Raw genomic sequence first — 13,238 nt, forward strand, 5'->3', positions numbered from 1 at the left:
GGCCCAGGATCGAGCATTGTTTCGTTCTGCTGTGCATGGGGTCGCTATGAGTCGGTTCCGACTCGATGGCACCTGACAACAACAACAACATAGATGGTCTGTTCCACAGTCTGCCCCTGGCCTTGTTTTGACTGATGCTAAGGAGCTGTTCCATCATGTCAAGAGGTAGTATATGATTAAGAGCCAATTCTACTACAGGAGGAATTCCAAGGTGCATTAAAGGAATTGGCAAAGAACAAGCCTCCAGGAATTGATGGAATAAAAATAGAAATCTTTCAAGAAAGTGAGGTGGCACAGGAGGCACTCTCTCATCTCTGCAAGAAATTTGGAAGACTGATTGGAAGAGATCCATATTTATGCCCATTCCAAAGAGAGGTGACCAAAGGGAATACAGAAATCATCAGACAATCTCTTTGATATCCCATGCAAGTAAAATTTTTCTAAAGGTAATACAGAAACGGCTACAATCATACATTAACAGAGAAATTCCAGAGATTCAAGCTGGATTCAGAAGAGGCCATGGAACAAGGGATATCATTGCTGATGTCCGATGGATCTTGGCTGAAAGCACAGAATATCAGAAAGATGTTTACCTGTGCTTTATTGACTACGCAAAGGCTTTTGATTGTGTGGATCATGACAAGCTATGGACAACATTGCAAAATATGAGTATTCCAGAACACTTATTGTGCTCATGAGGAATCTGTATATCGACCAAGAAGCAGTTCTTTGAACAGAACATGGGAACACTGAATGTTTTAAATTAAAAAAGGTATGCAACAAGGTTGTATTCTTTCACCATACTTATTCAACCTGTATGCTGAACAAATAATCCAATAAACTGGGTTATATGAAGAAAAACGTGGCATCACGATTGGAGGAAGACTCATTAACAACCAGCGATATGCAGATGACTCAACCTTGCTTGATGAAAGTGAAGAGGACTTGATGCATTTAGGGATGAATATCAAAGAGTACATCCTTTGGTATGGATTACATTTCAATGTAAAGAAAACAAAAATCCTCACCACTGGACCAATAAACAACATTCTTATCAACGAAAAAAAAATTAAAGTTATGAAGGACTTCATTCTTCTAGGATCAATTATCAACACTCATTCATAGAAGCAGCAGTCAAGAAATCAAATGTATTGCACAAGACCTTTTTAAAGTGTTGAAAAGCAAAGATGTCAGCTTGAGGACTAAGGTGCACCTGACCCAAGCCATGGTATTTTCAATAACCTCATATGCATGCAAAAGCTAGACAATGCATAAGTAAGACTGTAGAAGAATTGATGGTTTTGAGTTATGGTGTTTGGAGGAGAATATTTAAAGTGCCACGGGCTGCCAAAAGAACCAATAGATCTGTTTTGGAAGAAGTGCAGCCAGAGTACTCTTGGAAGCCAAGATGGCCAAACTTCGTCTCTCATACTTCGGACATATTGTCAAGAGGTGCCCGTCACTGGAGAAGGATATCTTGTTTGGTAAGGTGGAGGGTCAGAGAAAAAGAGGAAGAACCCAACGAGATGGATTGGCCAAATGGCAGCATCAGTAGACTCAAGTGTGGCAACAGTAGTGAGGTTGGCCCAGAATCAGGTAGTTTTTGTTCTGCTGTGCATAAGGTCGCTATGGGTCAGTACTGACTCGATGGCACCTAACAACAAGGTCAGTAGTTCAAGTTCACCAGCTGCTCTTGGAAACCCTGTACATGATTAGCTATGATTAGGACCCCAAACTATGGTACTTAACAACTACAACATACATACATATATATATATATATATGTGTGTGTGTGTGTGTGTGTGTGTGTGTGTGTATATATATACATAAAACACACATGCACATTAACTTTCCTTTGCTTCTAGGGAGAGTCTTGATATGTAGTCATTAAATGTGAAATCTGCTTCAGATATCCTTTTGCCTTAAATGACAAAGAGGAACTTATATTTGAGGTACATTTTAAAAAATTCTTTATGCTTTGCTGCTTTAATGAAAAATCTTAATTTTTATATAAACATTCCTTACCTCTCAAGAACTGCTATTAGCTATCAGAGTCAAATGAATTAAAAAAAAAAAAGTAAATGTTCATTTCAAGCTGTAAGAGGGCTTTTGTTATATATACTGTTGTTATGCCTATTTTGTTGGTTTTATAATTGCTGGTTTGGTTATTTGTAGAACAAACATATATTGACATTATTTAAAGTAAAATCAATGTTATTTTAAAAACAATACCTGCATTAATATCAGTCTTTATTATTTATATTTACTTCAGAGTTTCATATAGCTTAAATTATCTCATTTATACAACAGACTTCTTTGTGATGAGAAATATAAAGGGGTGGAGGGAAAGTAGTAACTTGAGCTCACTGACATTTAGTGTTTGAATTCAATTGATAGAGCTCAAGTTATATCTCTTACTTCAACTTTATTTTTAATACCTGTCCAAGCACTCTAGCTGTATGTACTTCTACATCATGAAAGACTGTGCCATGTAATGTCCACTTCCTCTTCTTTATCCTTTCTACATCGAATAATGAAGGATAACCCTCAGACACACTCTGCTTCACTGATCAATTACTTTTGCACAAGAGCAACTCTCAAAATTTATTTTATCATAACAGATTAAAACAATTCTGTTTGCTCCATTTAAATTCTATGACATTTACCTGTTTCCATGTGATATCTTGAGCCCTGGTGTGGTGCTGTAGGATAAGCAATTTTCTGGTAACTGCAAAGTCAGCAGTTCAACCCCACCAGCTACTCTTGTAAACCCTATAAATGGTTGCTATGAATTGGAACCAAATCGACAGCACACAGTAACAACATGATATTGTATTATATCTGTCTTGTGCCCTCATTTTTGTCTCTGTCCCAAACAATAAAACACAATTTTCTTATTTTTAAATTGATAGAAATACACAATGTATATTCACCACTACACTATATCCTAGGAAAAAATATAGTACAAAACACCAACTGATAAAAGGATCAAATTTACTGGACTGTTAAGGACTAGAGGAACCCTAAGACTATGCCCTGAACTCACCTTTTAGGTGCTCATTGAAACAATCAACCATATAGTCAATATTTACCCAAAAGCAAAGCTAAGAAGGCAAGAAGAGGCAGGCAGGATGGACAGATGAAAGCACTGACACATGGTGGGGATTGGAACCAATGTCACAGTACAATTTGTGTATAAATCATTGAACAGGCAGTAATTTGCTATTTAAACTTTCACCTGAAAGATACACAAAAACAAAAATACTCTCTACACTAAAACCGGTACATGCACGGCAGATACTAGAGTACAGAAAAATCAAATTATAAAGATTTGGGAAAATTTAAATTCAAATAACTTCTTAGCGAAATTGCTTTGGGGTGGAGTGAACTAGATTAACTGATAGATATTGGAGTCCTAGTTTAACGCGATGGGTTAATGCGTTAGACTGCAAAGTTGGTTTGAACCACAAGATCGGCAGTTCAAGTTCGCCAGCTGCGCCTCAGAAACCCTATAGAGACTTTCTATGGGTCAGAACTAACTAGACAGCACTTAACAACAATAACTCATAGTCATTAGAGTCCTGGTATGGGGCTGTAGGATAAACACTGGACATTTAACCATAAGGTCAGTGGTTCAAACCCCCAGGTACTCCTTGGAAACATGATACAGGGTCACCACGATTCAGAACTGATCTGATGGCACTGAAAATGAAACAACTACACACAGAAATTGCTTATCTGTTAATACTAGAAATTCGGATGAATGTATATGTAATTAGGTTTGTCATTGCCATTAAGTGCCATTGAGTCAGTTCCGATTCCTAGTGACCCTGGTTAGGGTTTCCAAGGAGCAGCTGGTGGGTTGTGGTTAGCAGCGCACGGCTTATCTGACAGCCTGGCACAAAGACTCCAGTTCTGTTGCTGTTTGTTAAGTGCCGCTGAGTTGGTTCTGACTCACAAGGACCCTGTATAAGGTTTCCAAGGAGTGGCTAGTGGGTTTGAACCATTGATCTTTCAGGTAGCAGCCTAGTGCTTATCCTACTAAGCCACATCAGGATTCTTGTATTAGGGTAGTTTCAATAAAACAAATCGGGCTGTGAACCTTAAGGTCAGCAGTTCGAAACTACCAGCTGCTTCACGGGAGAAAGATGAGGCTTTCTACTTCCGTCATGATTTACAACCTTGGAAACCCTGTACAGGGTCGCTATGGGTCGGAATCGACCCGACGGCACTCAACAACAACAATACAAAATTAATACTATTTAACATATGGTGGTGTTCCATGGCATTGGTTCCTACTTAAAGTGACCCTACCTAGGATTTCTGAGGCTGGAAATCTTTACGGGAGCAGAAAGCCTCATCTTTCCTCCACAAAAAGGCTGGTGGATTAAAACTGCTGACCTTTCAACTAGTGGCCCAACATGTAACCACAGTGGTACCAGAGGTCCTTAGTTACTGTATCACTGTTGTTGCTGTTGCTAAGGGCCATCGAGTCAGTTACAACTCATAGTGACCCTATATAGGGTTTCCAAGGAGAGGCTTATGGTTCAAACCGACCTGGAGGTCTGGTGCATTATCCCACAGAACCACACCAGGACTAGGGGAGATTAAATAACATTAATTTTGTATTGTAATTTTATAACAACTCACCAAAAACAACAACAAAAAAAACCAACAAAATAAACAAGATCATAACTGTAATTTATGATCAAAAACCAAAAACCAAAAAATAAACAAGATCATAACTGTAATTTATAAAGCATAGTGTAAGTAAAATAAATATGCACACAAATCTAAGAATTGCTGGTTAAAATTATATTGGAAAACAGAAGGCAGAAAAGTAAAAAACTAAAATTCTTCAGTATGTTTAATATGTATTGTCCTTGAACTTTCAGAACAAGTTAAAAGATCATTCTATATACCTGTGTGTAAGTGTATGCACCCACAAACCACTTTGCCATTTGTTACCATCATTACAGCTCCCCAACCATGACCGCTAAAGAAAAATAGTGAAACTGATTTGAAAGAATGTAGACCATCGATTTACATCAAGTGACCTAATGGACAGAGTCACTATAAGTGCAACATTACTCACATGCTTAATCTTTCTATGTGTCTGAAATAATTGAACAGTTAGGTTTAACTCTCACATGTATCTTAAATCTTGAATGGATTTACAATGCATCGCCTTCAGTCCCTGAGCTGAAGCAAAGTATCCCAGCCTATTTTACCAGAAAATTCTGTATCAGAGTTTAGAAGATATGCTCAGCTAATACAGTGGTGTTTCATCGCCTTTGGCCAGTATTGCTTGAGTGTATGTTGTTGTTGTCATGTGCCATCGAGTCGATTCCTACCCACAGCGACCCTGTACAGGGTTTCCAAGGAGTAGCTGGTGAGCTTGAACCGCCAACCTTGCAGTTCAAACGGCTTTGCAGTCTGGCGCATTAATCCACAGCGCCACACCAGAACTCCGTGTATAGTATCTTACAAAATTACTGGATGGGTGTGTGTGTGTGTGTGTGTGTGTGTGACTGTTTTGTGACAAGACTTGATGATATTCATGGTTCTTCCAGTCAAATATTTCCCAGCCTTTTTCAACTTGGAACACACAAAGAAAATTATATAGTATCCAAAGGAGCTCTGGTAGCATAGTGGGCTGCTAACCTCAAGGTCGTCAATTCGAAACTATCAGCAGTTCCACAGTAACACTTTTTTTTTTTTTCCTTTAAAATTTTTTTACTTCTAAATCATCTCTTCCTCACTGTTATAAATTACAATCTGACTAATCTGCTCCCGTAAAGATTTACCGTCTTAGAAACACCATGCTGGGTTGCTATGAGTCGGAACTAACTCCATGGCATACCATCACCACTACCAAGGGAAATTAGAAGTCTATGATTTCCTATATCGAGTTTTGTGAGGGGAAAAAAAAAAAAAAAAAGACACTATTTTGCCTATATATTATGTAAATAAAAATAAAATATAAAGTATTGTGAAAAAAAATAAGGACTGGATTTTGTGTAAATTTTATGTACTGTTCTTTGGTGGTGCTTTTAAGTGCTGATATATCTCAGTATTGGACTACTAACCATAAGGTCAGTGGTTCAAACCCACCAGCTCCTTAGAAATCTTCTACAGGGTTGCTGTGAGTCAGAACTGACTCAATGGTATGTAGCAACAACTTATCAGGTGCAGGGGCAACATTACAAATAAATCACTTGCCAATATAGAAAACTTGCTTCTATAATTTTTATATCAGGTTTCATGCTTTAATAACTATACACAATCCTAACGAATATGTTTTAATGATAATGTCCTCAAAATGTCAATAGCTTCCATTGATGATTTTCCTCCCGAACAGCAGATACTTGAAAATGTAAAGACCTAAGGTTTACAAACATTCAAATATTACAATAGTTAAAATTCTTACTAAATGTAATTGTAAATTTCTTTTGATATTGCAGAAATACTTGAAATCCTACAAAAAGTTTTACAGATGAGGCTCTAATTAGAACAGACATGCATTGGATGTCACTAAACAGAAACATCAGCCAGAATGAGTTGATGCATATAATAAAATATGAAAACACATTAAGGACACTACCTGAGGAGGAACTCCCAGGAGCCCTTGCCCAGCCTCCCCCAGCCCTCTCTCCCCACCACTGGCCGCACCTTGGGCTGCAATCTGTGCTCCTTGGGGACCTGGACCACGGACTCCTCTGGCAGCTCCACGGGGCCCTTGTCCTCGATGAGCAGTAGCGCGTTCTGCAGCTGGCTGCTGAAGGAGATGTCTGGGTGGTAGAGCACCTCCTGGACCACGCTCAGCATGTCGCAGTGGAGCAGCAAGGGCTGGATGTCGCTCATTGTGCTTGCCACCTGCGGGGACCGCAGGGCGCACCATCAGACCCTGCTCAGCTCAGGCTAGCCTCATAGGAACCCAGGTAGAGGCTATATCCAAGTTTGCTCTTTGCAGCAGAATATAGATCAGGTATTCCAGCCACCCCAGACCCCATTAAGACAACCCTATGGCTGGAGAGATTATATCTCCAGCCCACAGTGAGATATAGATTGGGAAACCTGACCTTGTTAAATACTAAGTCAAAAAGCCTTATCTTAACACTTAACAACAATAAGCAGAAAATTGGATATAATTGTTGGCATCAAAATAATATTAATATTTTATAGTAAATAATATTAATATTTTATAGCACTAAAATTATGAACAGTACTATCTATATAAATACAAATAAAAATATTGGTTCCTGAACTAACTTTTACACAAAAAAACTGGATAAGAAAATATATGAAAAAGCTAGGTTTCAGAGAGGTATGTTTGTATGCTTATTTGTTTTGTTTTGGGCTTTGTTTTTTGATTTGGCCTATAGTTGTACTTGTAAGAATTATTTTATATCCATTTATATATTTCAGGTCAATTAACTTTTCCTGAAAGATACTGTATTAAAGTCTTAATGATGGGCATTAAGGTGAAAAGCGTATACACACTTTCTTTGTCATTTATATACATAGCAATCTTACTGACAAATGGTACAGATTACATAAATGAATAAGTATGGAAGACCAAGACAATAATGAGAAAATAAAATTGTACACATATATTTTTAATAATACACAAAACAGTCATACATTATATTCGATGGAAAACAAAGAGACCTAAGAGCATTTTTTTGTTTTCTTTTTTCTGGTTAACTGGTACATGAGATTTGTATTTTATCCATTAATTGCTAATAGTTTAACAAAAAGGAATGATCATGAAAATGTATCGGCTAACAGGGAAAAACAAAAATTTACAAGGAAAATATTCTTGTTCTACACAATGATTTCTAAAATACTTTGATATAATGCTATATGAATAACACTGAATAGTCAGAAGAAAACCTGAAAATATCAATAATGCAAGAGAATCTTATCACCACTTTCTAAAACACTGGAAGCTTATACAATGGTGCTACATTTTGATACATAAAATATGTGGTACCAAGATATGATTTCCTACAAGAATGAAAAATATCCCCCTTTTAATCACAATAAGCAAAATAATCTTCATAAGGGGGGAAAAAAACATATTAAAAAACATTTTTAACAACTCAACCTATGAGAAAAATGCTAAAATGCAATTCTGATAACTCTGAAATGCATCCAAAAACAGCATTTTAATTTAAACTCATTATAATGTATGATTACTAAAATATCTAGTTGAAAGGTAATTTGAATGTCATTTGAATATTCTGTGTGAATGAAAAAGGTGTTAAAGAAGGAAACAAGTTTTTTAAAACCAAACATGTTGTGAAAATAAAAATCTCTAACTGCCTTCTTTGATGTTTAATTCCAGTAACACTTTTTTCCTTTACATTTTTTTACTTCTAAATCATCTCTTCCTCACTGTCATAAATTACAATCTGACTAATTAAAAAACTATTTTACAGGAATACATGCATACAGGTAGTGTTTTCCTACCATCATTATAACTACTGTATAACAGGAAATCAGCAAAAGTTCACTCATTTATTTTCCTACAAGTTTCAGTTACAATAAAGTGGAGCAAATTTACCATCATACAATTAACATATAAGTATATCTGGAGTGAAAGAATACACTTATTTGTTACTCATTCATAAAATATTTACTGTGTTCCCATTATGTATCAATTCCTGTTCTAGGTGTTGGAGATTTTAGTGAAAAACAGACCATGTATATTCCTTAATAAATAATACAAATTCTGGCAAATGAGGCAGGAAATATAAAAATATAAGGATAAATATTAAAGACAAGAATATATAGGAAATATACAGAAAATATAGGGTAATATATAAAGATTACTTTCTTACGGTTTTTATGGCCAACTTATCTATGGGGCTAAACTTTAAAATGAAATATGTATTTGCTACTTTTAAACAAAAATCAGGAGCAAAACCATTGCAAGGCTACTATAAAATTCTCAAGACAGGAACCATCTTAATATGTTCACGGACTAACGTTAGTCCGGCAAAGAATGGTCTCAGATGAGGTCAGAAAAGTAATCAATAGCCAGATCATGACCTTTATAAAATGGTTAAATGTTTAGATTTTATTGCAAGTACAAGAGAAATTCACTAAAAAATTTTAGCGGTACAGTGTCAGGGTTGAACTAATTTTTTGTTTGTTTTTAAGACCACCCTCACTGTTGAAGGAACAAAACTTTTGAAAAGCAAAAGCAGAAGCATGGGGTACATATAACAGTGTGCTTCTTTCCAGGTAAAATGCTTCTAATTAAAAAAAAATAATAATAAAATGGTAGAAGTAATGCAGATGGATATATTCTAGATAAGTTCTAGAATCAACAGTATTTACATGTGGATTCAACAGAGGGAATTTTATTTTAAATAACACAATGAATTATAGGGTTATTACATGATCGGGACTGCTAGGAAAGTAGTAATTTTGGGTAGCAATTTCTTTTAGCAAATTTAAATTTATATCCATAGAGATTGTTTAAAGCCCTTGAGTTAGTTGGTTCTAACCCATGGTGACCCTGTATAGGGTTTGCGAGGAGTGGCTGATGAGCTTGAACCGCTAACTTTACAGTTCAAACCAACTTTGCAGTTCAGTGCATTAACCCACAGCACCACACAAGGAATCTATCCACAGAGATGACACGAAGCCAATTGGATATTTAAGATATATAGAAATTTGAGGAGATAGCAAGCTAAGGATAGCTTATTAATATATACTTTTCTAAGATAGTATGCAAAATTTGTATAGTTACTGGGCTAGGATATGTGGTTTACTGATGTTCACAGTGTACAGAAAAAGGCCCTCAAGTGAAAAGTTCACTGTGTACAGAAAAAGGCCCATAGTTGCCAGTGACAGCTTTTGCACAAAATGCCTGGAGAAACTTTCAACAGAGAATTCCCCTAAGATGATGCTGCTGTTAAATTCTGTCAGTCAGTTTGCATTCCCTGGAGTGATTTTCTGAAGAGTGGCTGGTGGATTTGAACCACTGACATTACAGTTAGCTGTCCACTGCTTATCCTACTATGCCACAGCAGGACACCAATTTCACAATATCTTATGGTTTCTGTAAATATCTTTGGCTGGTAAAATTTAATTCCCTTCCTTTGTCCTAAACAAATAAATATGTTTACAGTTTTAATGGCAAGAGGTTTAAAGTACATTAGCACAAAAGAATGTGTTACATGTTAGCATGGGGATTAACATAAATTTAGGAATAAACACTTGTGTTATACTTCACAAACAAAAACTCTACAAAGTTTCCTGCAGCTTGTTGTTGTTATTGTTGTTAAGTGCCTGCAAGTCATTTAACATATTAAAAAGTCTTCTCAAGTGTTTTTACTCAACTCCCTATCTTATAGCTCTAAATGGTATCTGGGGGTGGGGGAGGAGGTGGGGGGTGGTGGCAATATTTCTTTCCCATTAGGCAGTGTAACAAGTCTCTTCACTTTTGCTGTCATTGACTGGTGACTGAATTTCTTTAGAAAGATAGAATGCAATTGCCTTCCTTTGTTCTAACAAAATAAATACTATGCTCTCTTCAAAAATCAGGGAAGCAAATATAAATGTCTATTCACACATGTTACATGATATTATTTCAATTCTTCATACTTGGTTGATAATTTCTGAGATGACAGATAATAAGAAAGTGTGAAAAGAGAGAAAAGAGTATGAGAAGCAATGAGAAAGCAAGAGATAGAGGGAATAAAGGATAACAGTCTGATATCTTTAATTTGGGACAATTGAGTATTCAGTCTGAGAGCTACAACATAACTTCCAGGAAAAGAAATGGCAGGAAATGGAAAGAGAAAGGAGCACTGTTCTTTAATGAACTGTTAATGTTAAGTGCTGCTGAGTAGGATGCAACTCATAACAAACCTGTGTAGAGTTTCTGAGGAGCGACTGATATGTTTCAACTGCAGATCTTGAGGTTAATTCAGTGCTTATCCTACAGTGCCACAACAACATTCTATTAATGAAATGTTGTTTTTGTCAAGTGTAGTTGAGTCAGTTTAGACTCACAAGGACCATTCACAAGATTTCAGAGAAGCAGCTGTTGAGTTTGAACTGCTGGCCTTGCAATTGAAACTAACCTTGTGGTTCAGTGCTTATACTACAGTGCCACACCAGTACTCCTCTAATGAACTGTTGTTGTGGTGGTGGTGGTGGTTAGGTGCCACCCAGTCGGTACTGACTCATAGCGACACTATGTACAGCAGAACAAAACATTGCCCAATCTTTGGCCAAACTCACTATTGTTGCCACGGTTGAGTTCATTGATGCTGCCACTTGGCCAATCCTTTCTCATTGGGGGTCTTCCTTTTTTAATCTGACCCTCCAACTTACCAAACATGATATCCTTCTCCAGAGACTGGTCCCTCTTGACAATATGAATTAAGTATGAGAGACAAAGTTTGGCCATACTGGTCTCCAAGGAGCACTCTGGATGCACTTCTTCCAAAACAGATCTATTGGCAGTCCACGGCATTTTTAATATTCTCCCCCAACACCATAACTCAAAAGCATCAATTCTCCTGTGGTCTTCTTTATTCACTATCCAGCTTTCACATGTATATAAGGTTATTGAAAATACCATGGGTTGGCTCAGGCACATGTTAGTCCTTATGCTGACATCTTTGCTCTTCAACACTTTAAAAAGGTCTTGTGCAGCAGATTTGACTGTTGCTTCCATGGGTGTGGACAGTGGATCCAGGAAGAATGCAGTCCTTGCCAACTTCAATCTTTTCTCCGCTGATAAGAATGTGGTTTATTGGTCTCGTGGTGAGGATTTATGTTTTCTTTACATTGAGTTGTAATCCATACCCAAGGATGTGCACTTTGATCTTCATCAGTAAATGTTTTATGTCCTCTTCACTTTCAGCAAGTAAGGTTGTATCATCTGCGTATCGCAGGTTGTTAATGAGTCTTCCTCCAATCCTGATGTCATATTTTTCTTCATATAACACAGTTTCTTGGATTATTTGCTCAGCATACAGGTTGAATAAGTATGGTGAAAGAATACAACCTGGTCACACACCTTTCTTAATTTTAAACCATTCAGTGTTTCCATGTTCTTTTTGAACAACTGCCTCTTGGTCCAGGTACAGATTCCTCATGAGCACAATTAGTGTTCTGGAATACTCATACTTCACAATGTTGTCCATAGCATGTCATGATCCACACAATCAAAAGCCTTTTCATAGTCAGTAAAGCACAGGTAAACATCTTTCTGACATTCTCTGCTTTCAGGCAAGATCCATTGGAAATCAGCAATGATATCCTTCATTCCATGGCCTCTTCTGAATCTGGCTTGAATCTCTGGAAGTTCTCTGTCAATGTATGCTTGCAGCTCTTTCTGTATTATCTGTATTAAAACTTTACTCTCATGGGATGTCAAAGAGACTGTCCAATGATTTCTGTATTCTGTTGGACCACCTCTCTTTGGAATGGGCACAGATATGGATCTCTTCCAATCAGGTAGACAGAGAGTTGTCTTCTAAATTTCCTGGCAGAGATGAGTGAGTGTCTTCCATGCCGCCTCACTTTCTTGAAAGAGTTTAATTTTTATTCCATCAATTTCTAATGTATTGTTCTGTGCCAGTATCTTCAATGCACTTTGGACTTCCTCCTTCAGTATCATTGACTCTTGATCATAAGCTGTCTCTTAAAACGGTTGAACATTAATCATGTCCTTTTGGTAGAGTGCCTCTGTTTATTCCTTCCATCTTCTTTGGATGATCTCTGCATCATTCAATAATTTGCCCAGAGACTATTTCAATAAAGAAAGACAAGACTTGACTTTTTTCTTAAGTTCCCCCAGCTTGAGAAATGCTAAGTGTGTTTTTGGTTTTCCGATTTCAAATCTTTGCACATTTTGTTGTAATATTTGGTTTTATCTTCTCGAGCTGATCTTTGAAATTTTCTGCTCAGCTCTAGGACCTCCTCATTTCCTCCATTTGTTTTAGCATCTTTACGCTGGAGAGCAACTTTCAGTATCTCTTCTGACATCCATTTTGACCTTTTCCATCTTTCTTGTCTTCTTAATGACTTTTTGCTTTCTTTTTTTCTTAGTTTTTTTTTTTTTTTTTTTAAGGTTTTTATTGTGGATTGAGTGAAAGTTTTCAGGGCACATCATCAGTTTCATATTCAAACATTCATATACCTTGTTTCATTACATTGATTATAATCCCCTCCACATACCATCAGTTAACAGAGTTTCTCTATATCCT

The 13,238-nt window shown here is 36.8% G+C and overlaps 1 protein-coding gene across 1 annotated transcript in view; it reads right to left on the reverse strand.

The window, feature by feature from the left end:
* LOC102839278 (latrophilin-3-like) overlaps positions 1-6,901 on the reverse strand; it is an 883,976-nt gene extending 877,075 nt beyond the window's left edge. The window contains exon 1 of the mRNA XM_006873416.1: positions 6,673-6,901. Within this exon, the coding sequence (XP_006873478.1) occupies positions 6,673-6,901 (229 nt within the window). The remainder of the gene's footprint in view (positions 1-6,672) is intronic.
* Between the last annotated feature and the right edge of the window lie 6,337 nt (positions 6,902-13,238).

This window comes from Chrysochloris asiatica, unplaced genomic scaffold (genome assembly GCF_000296735.1).
Source record: "Chrysochloris asiatica unplaced genomic scaffold, ChrAsi1.0 scaffold00240, whole genome shotgun sequence".
Taxonomy (NCBI): Eukaryota; Metazoa; Chordata; class Mammalia; order Afrosoricida; family Chrysochloridae; genus Chrysochloris; species Chrysochloris asiatica.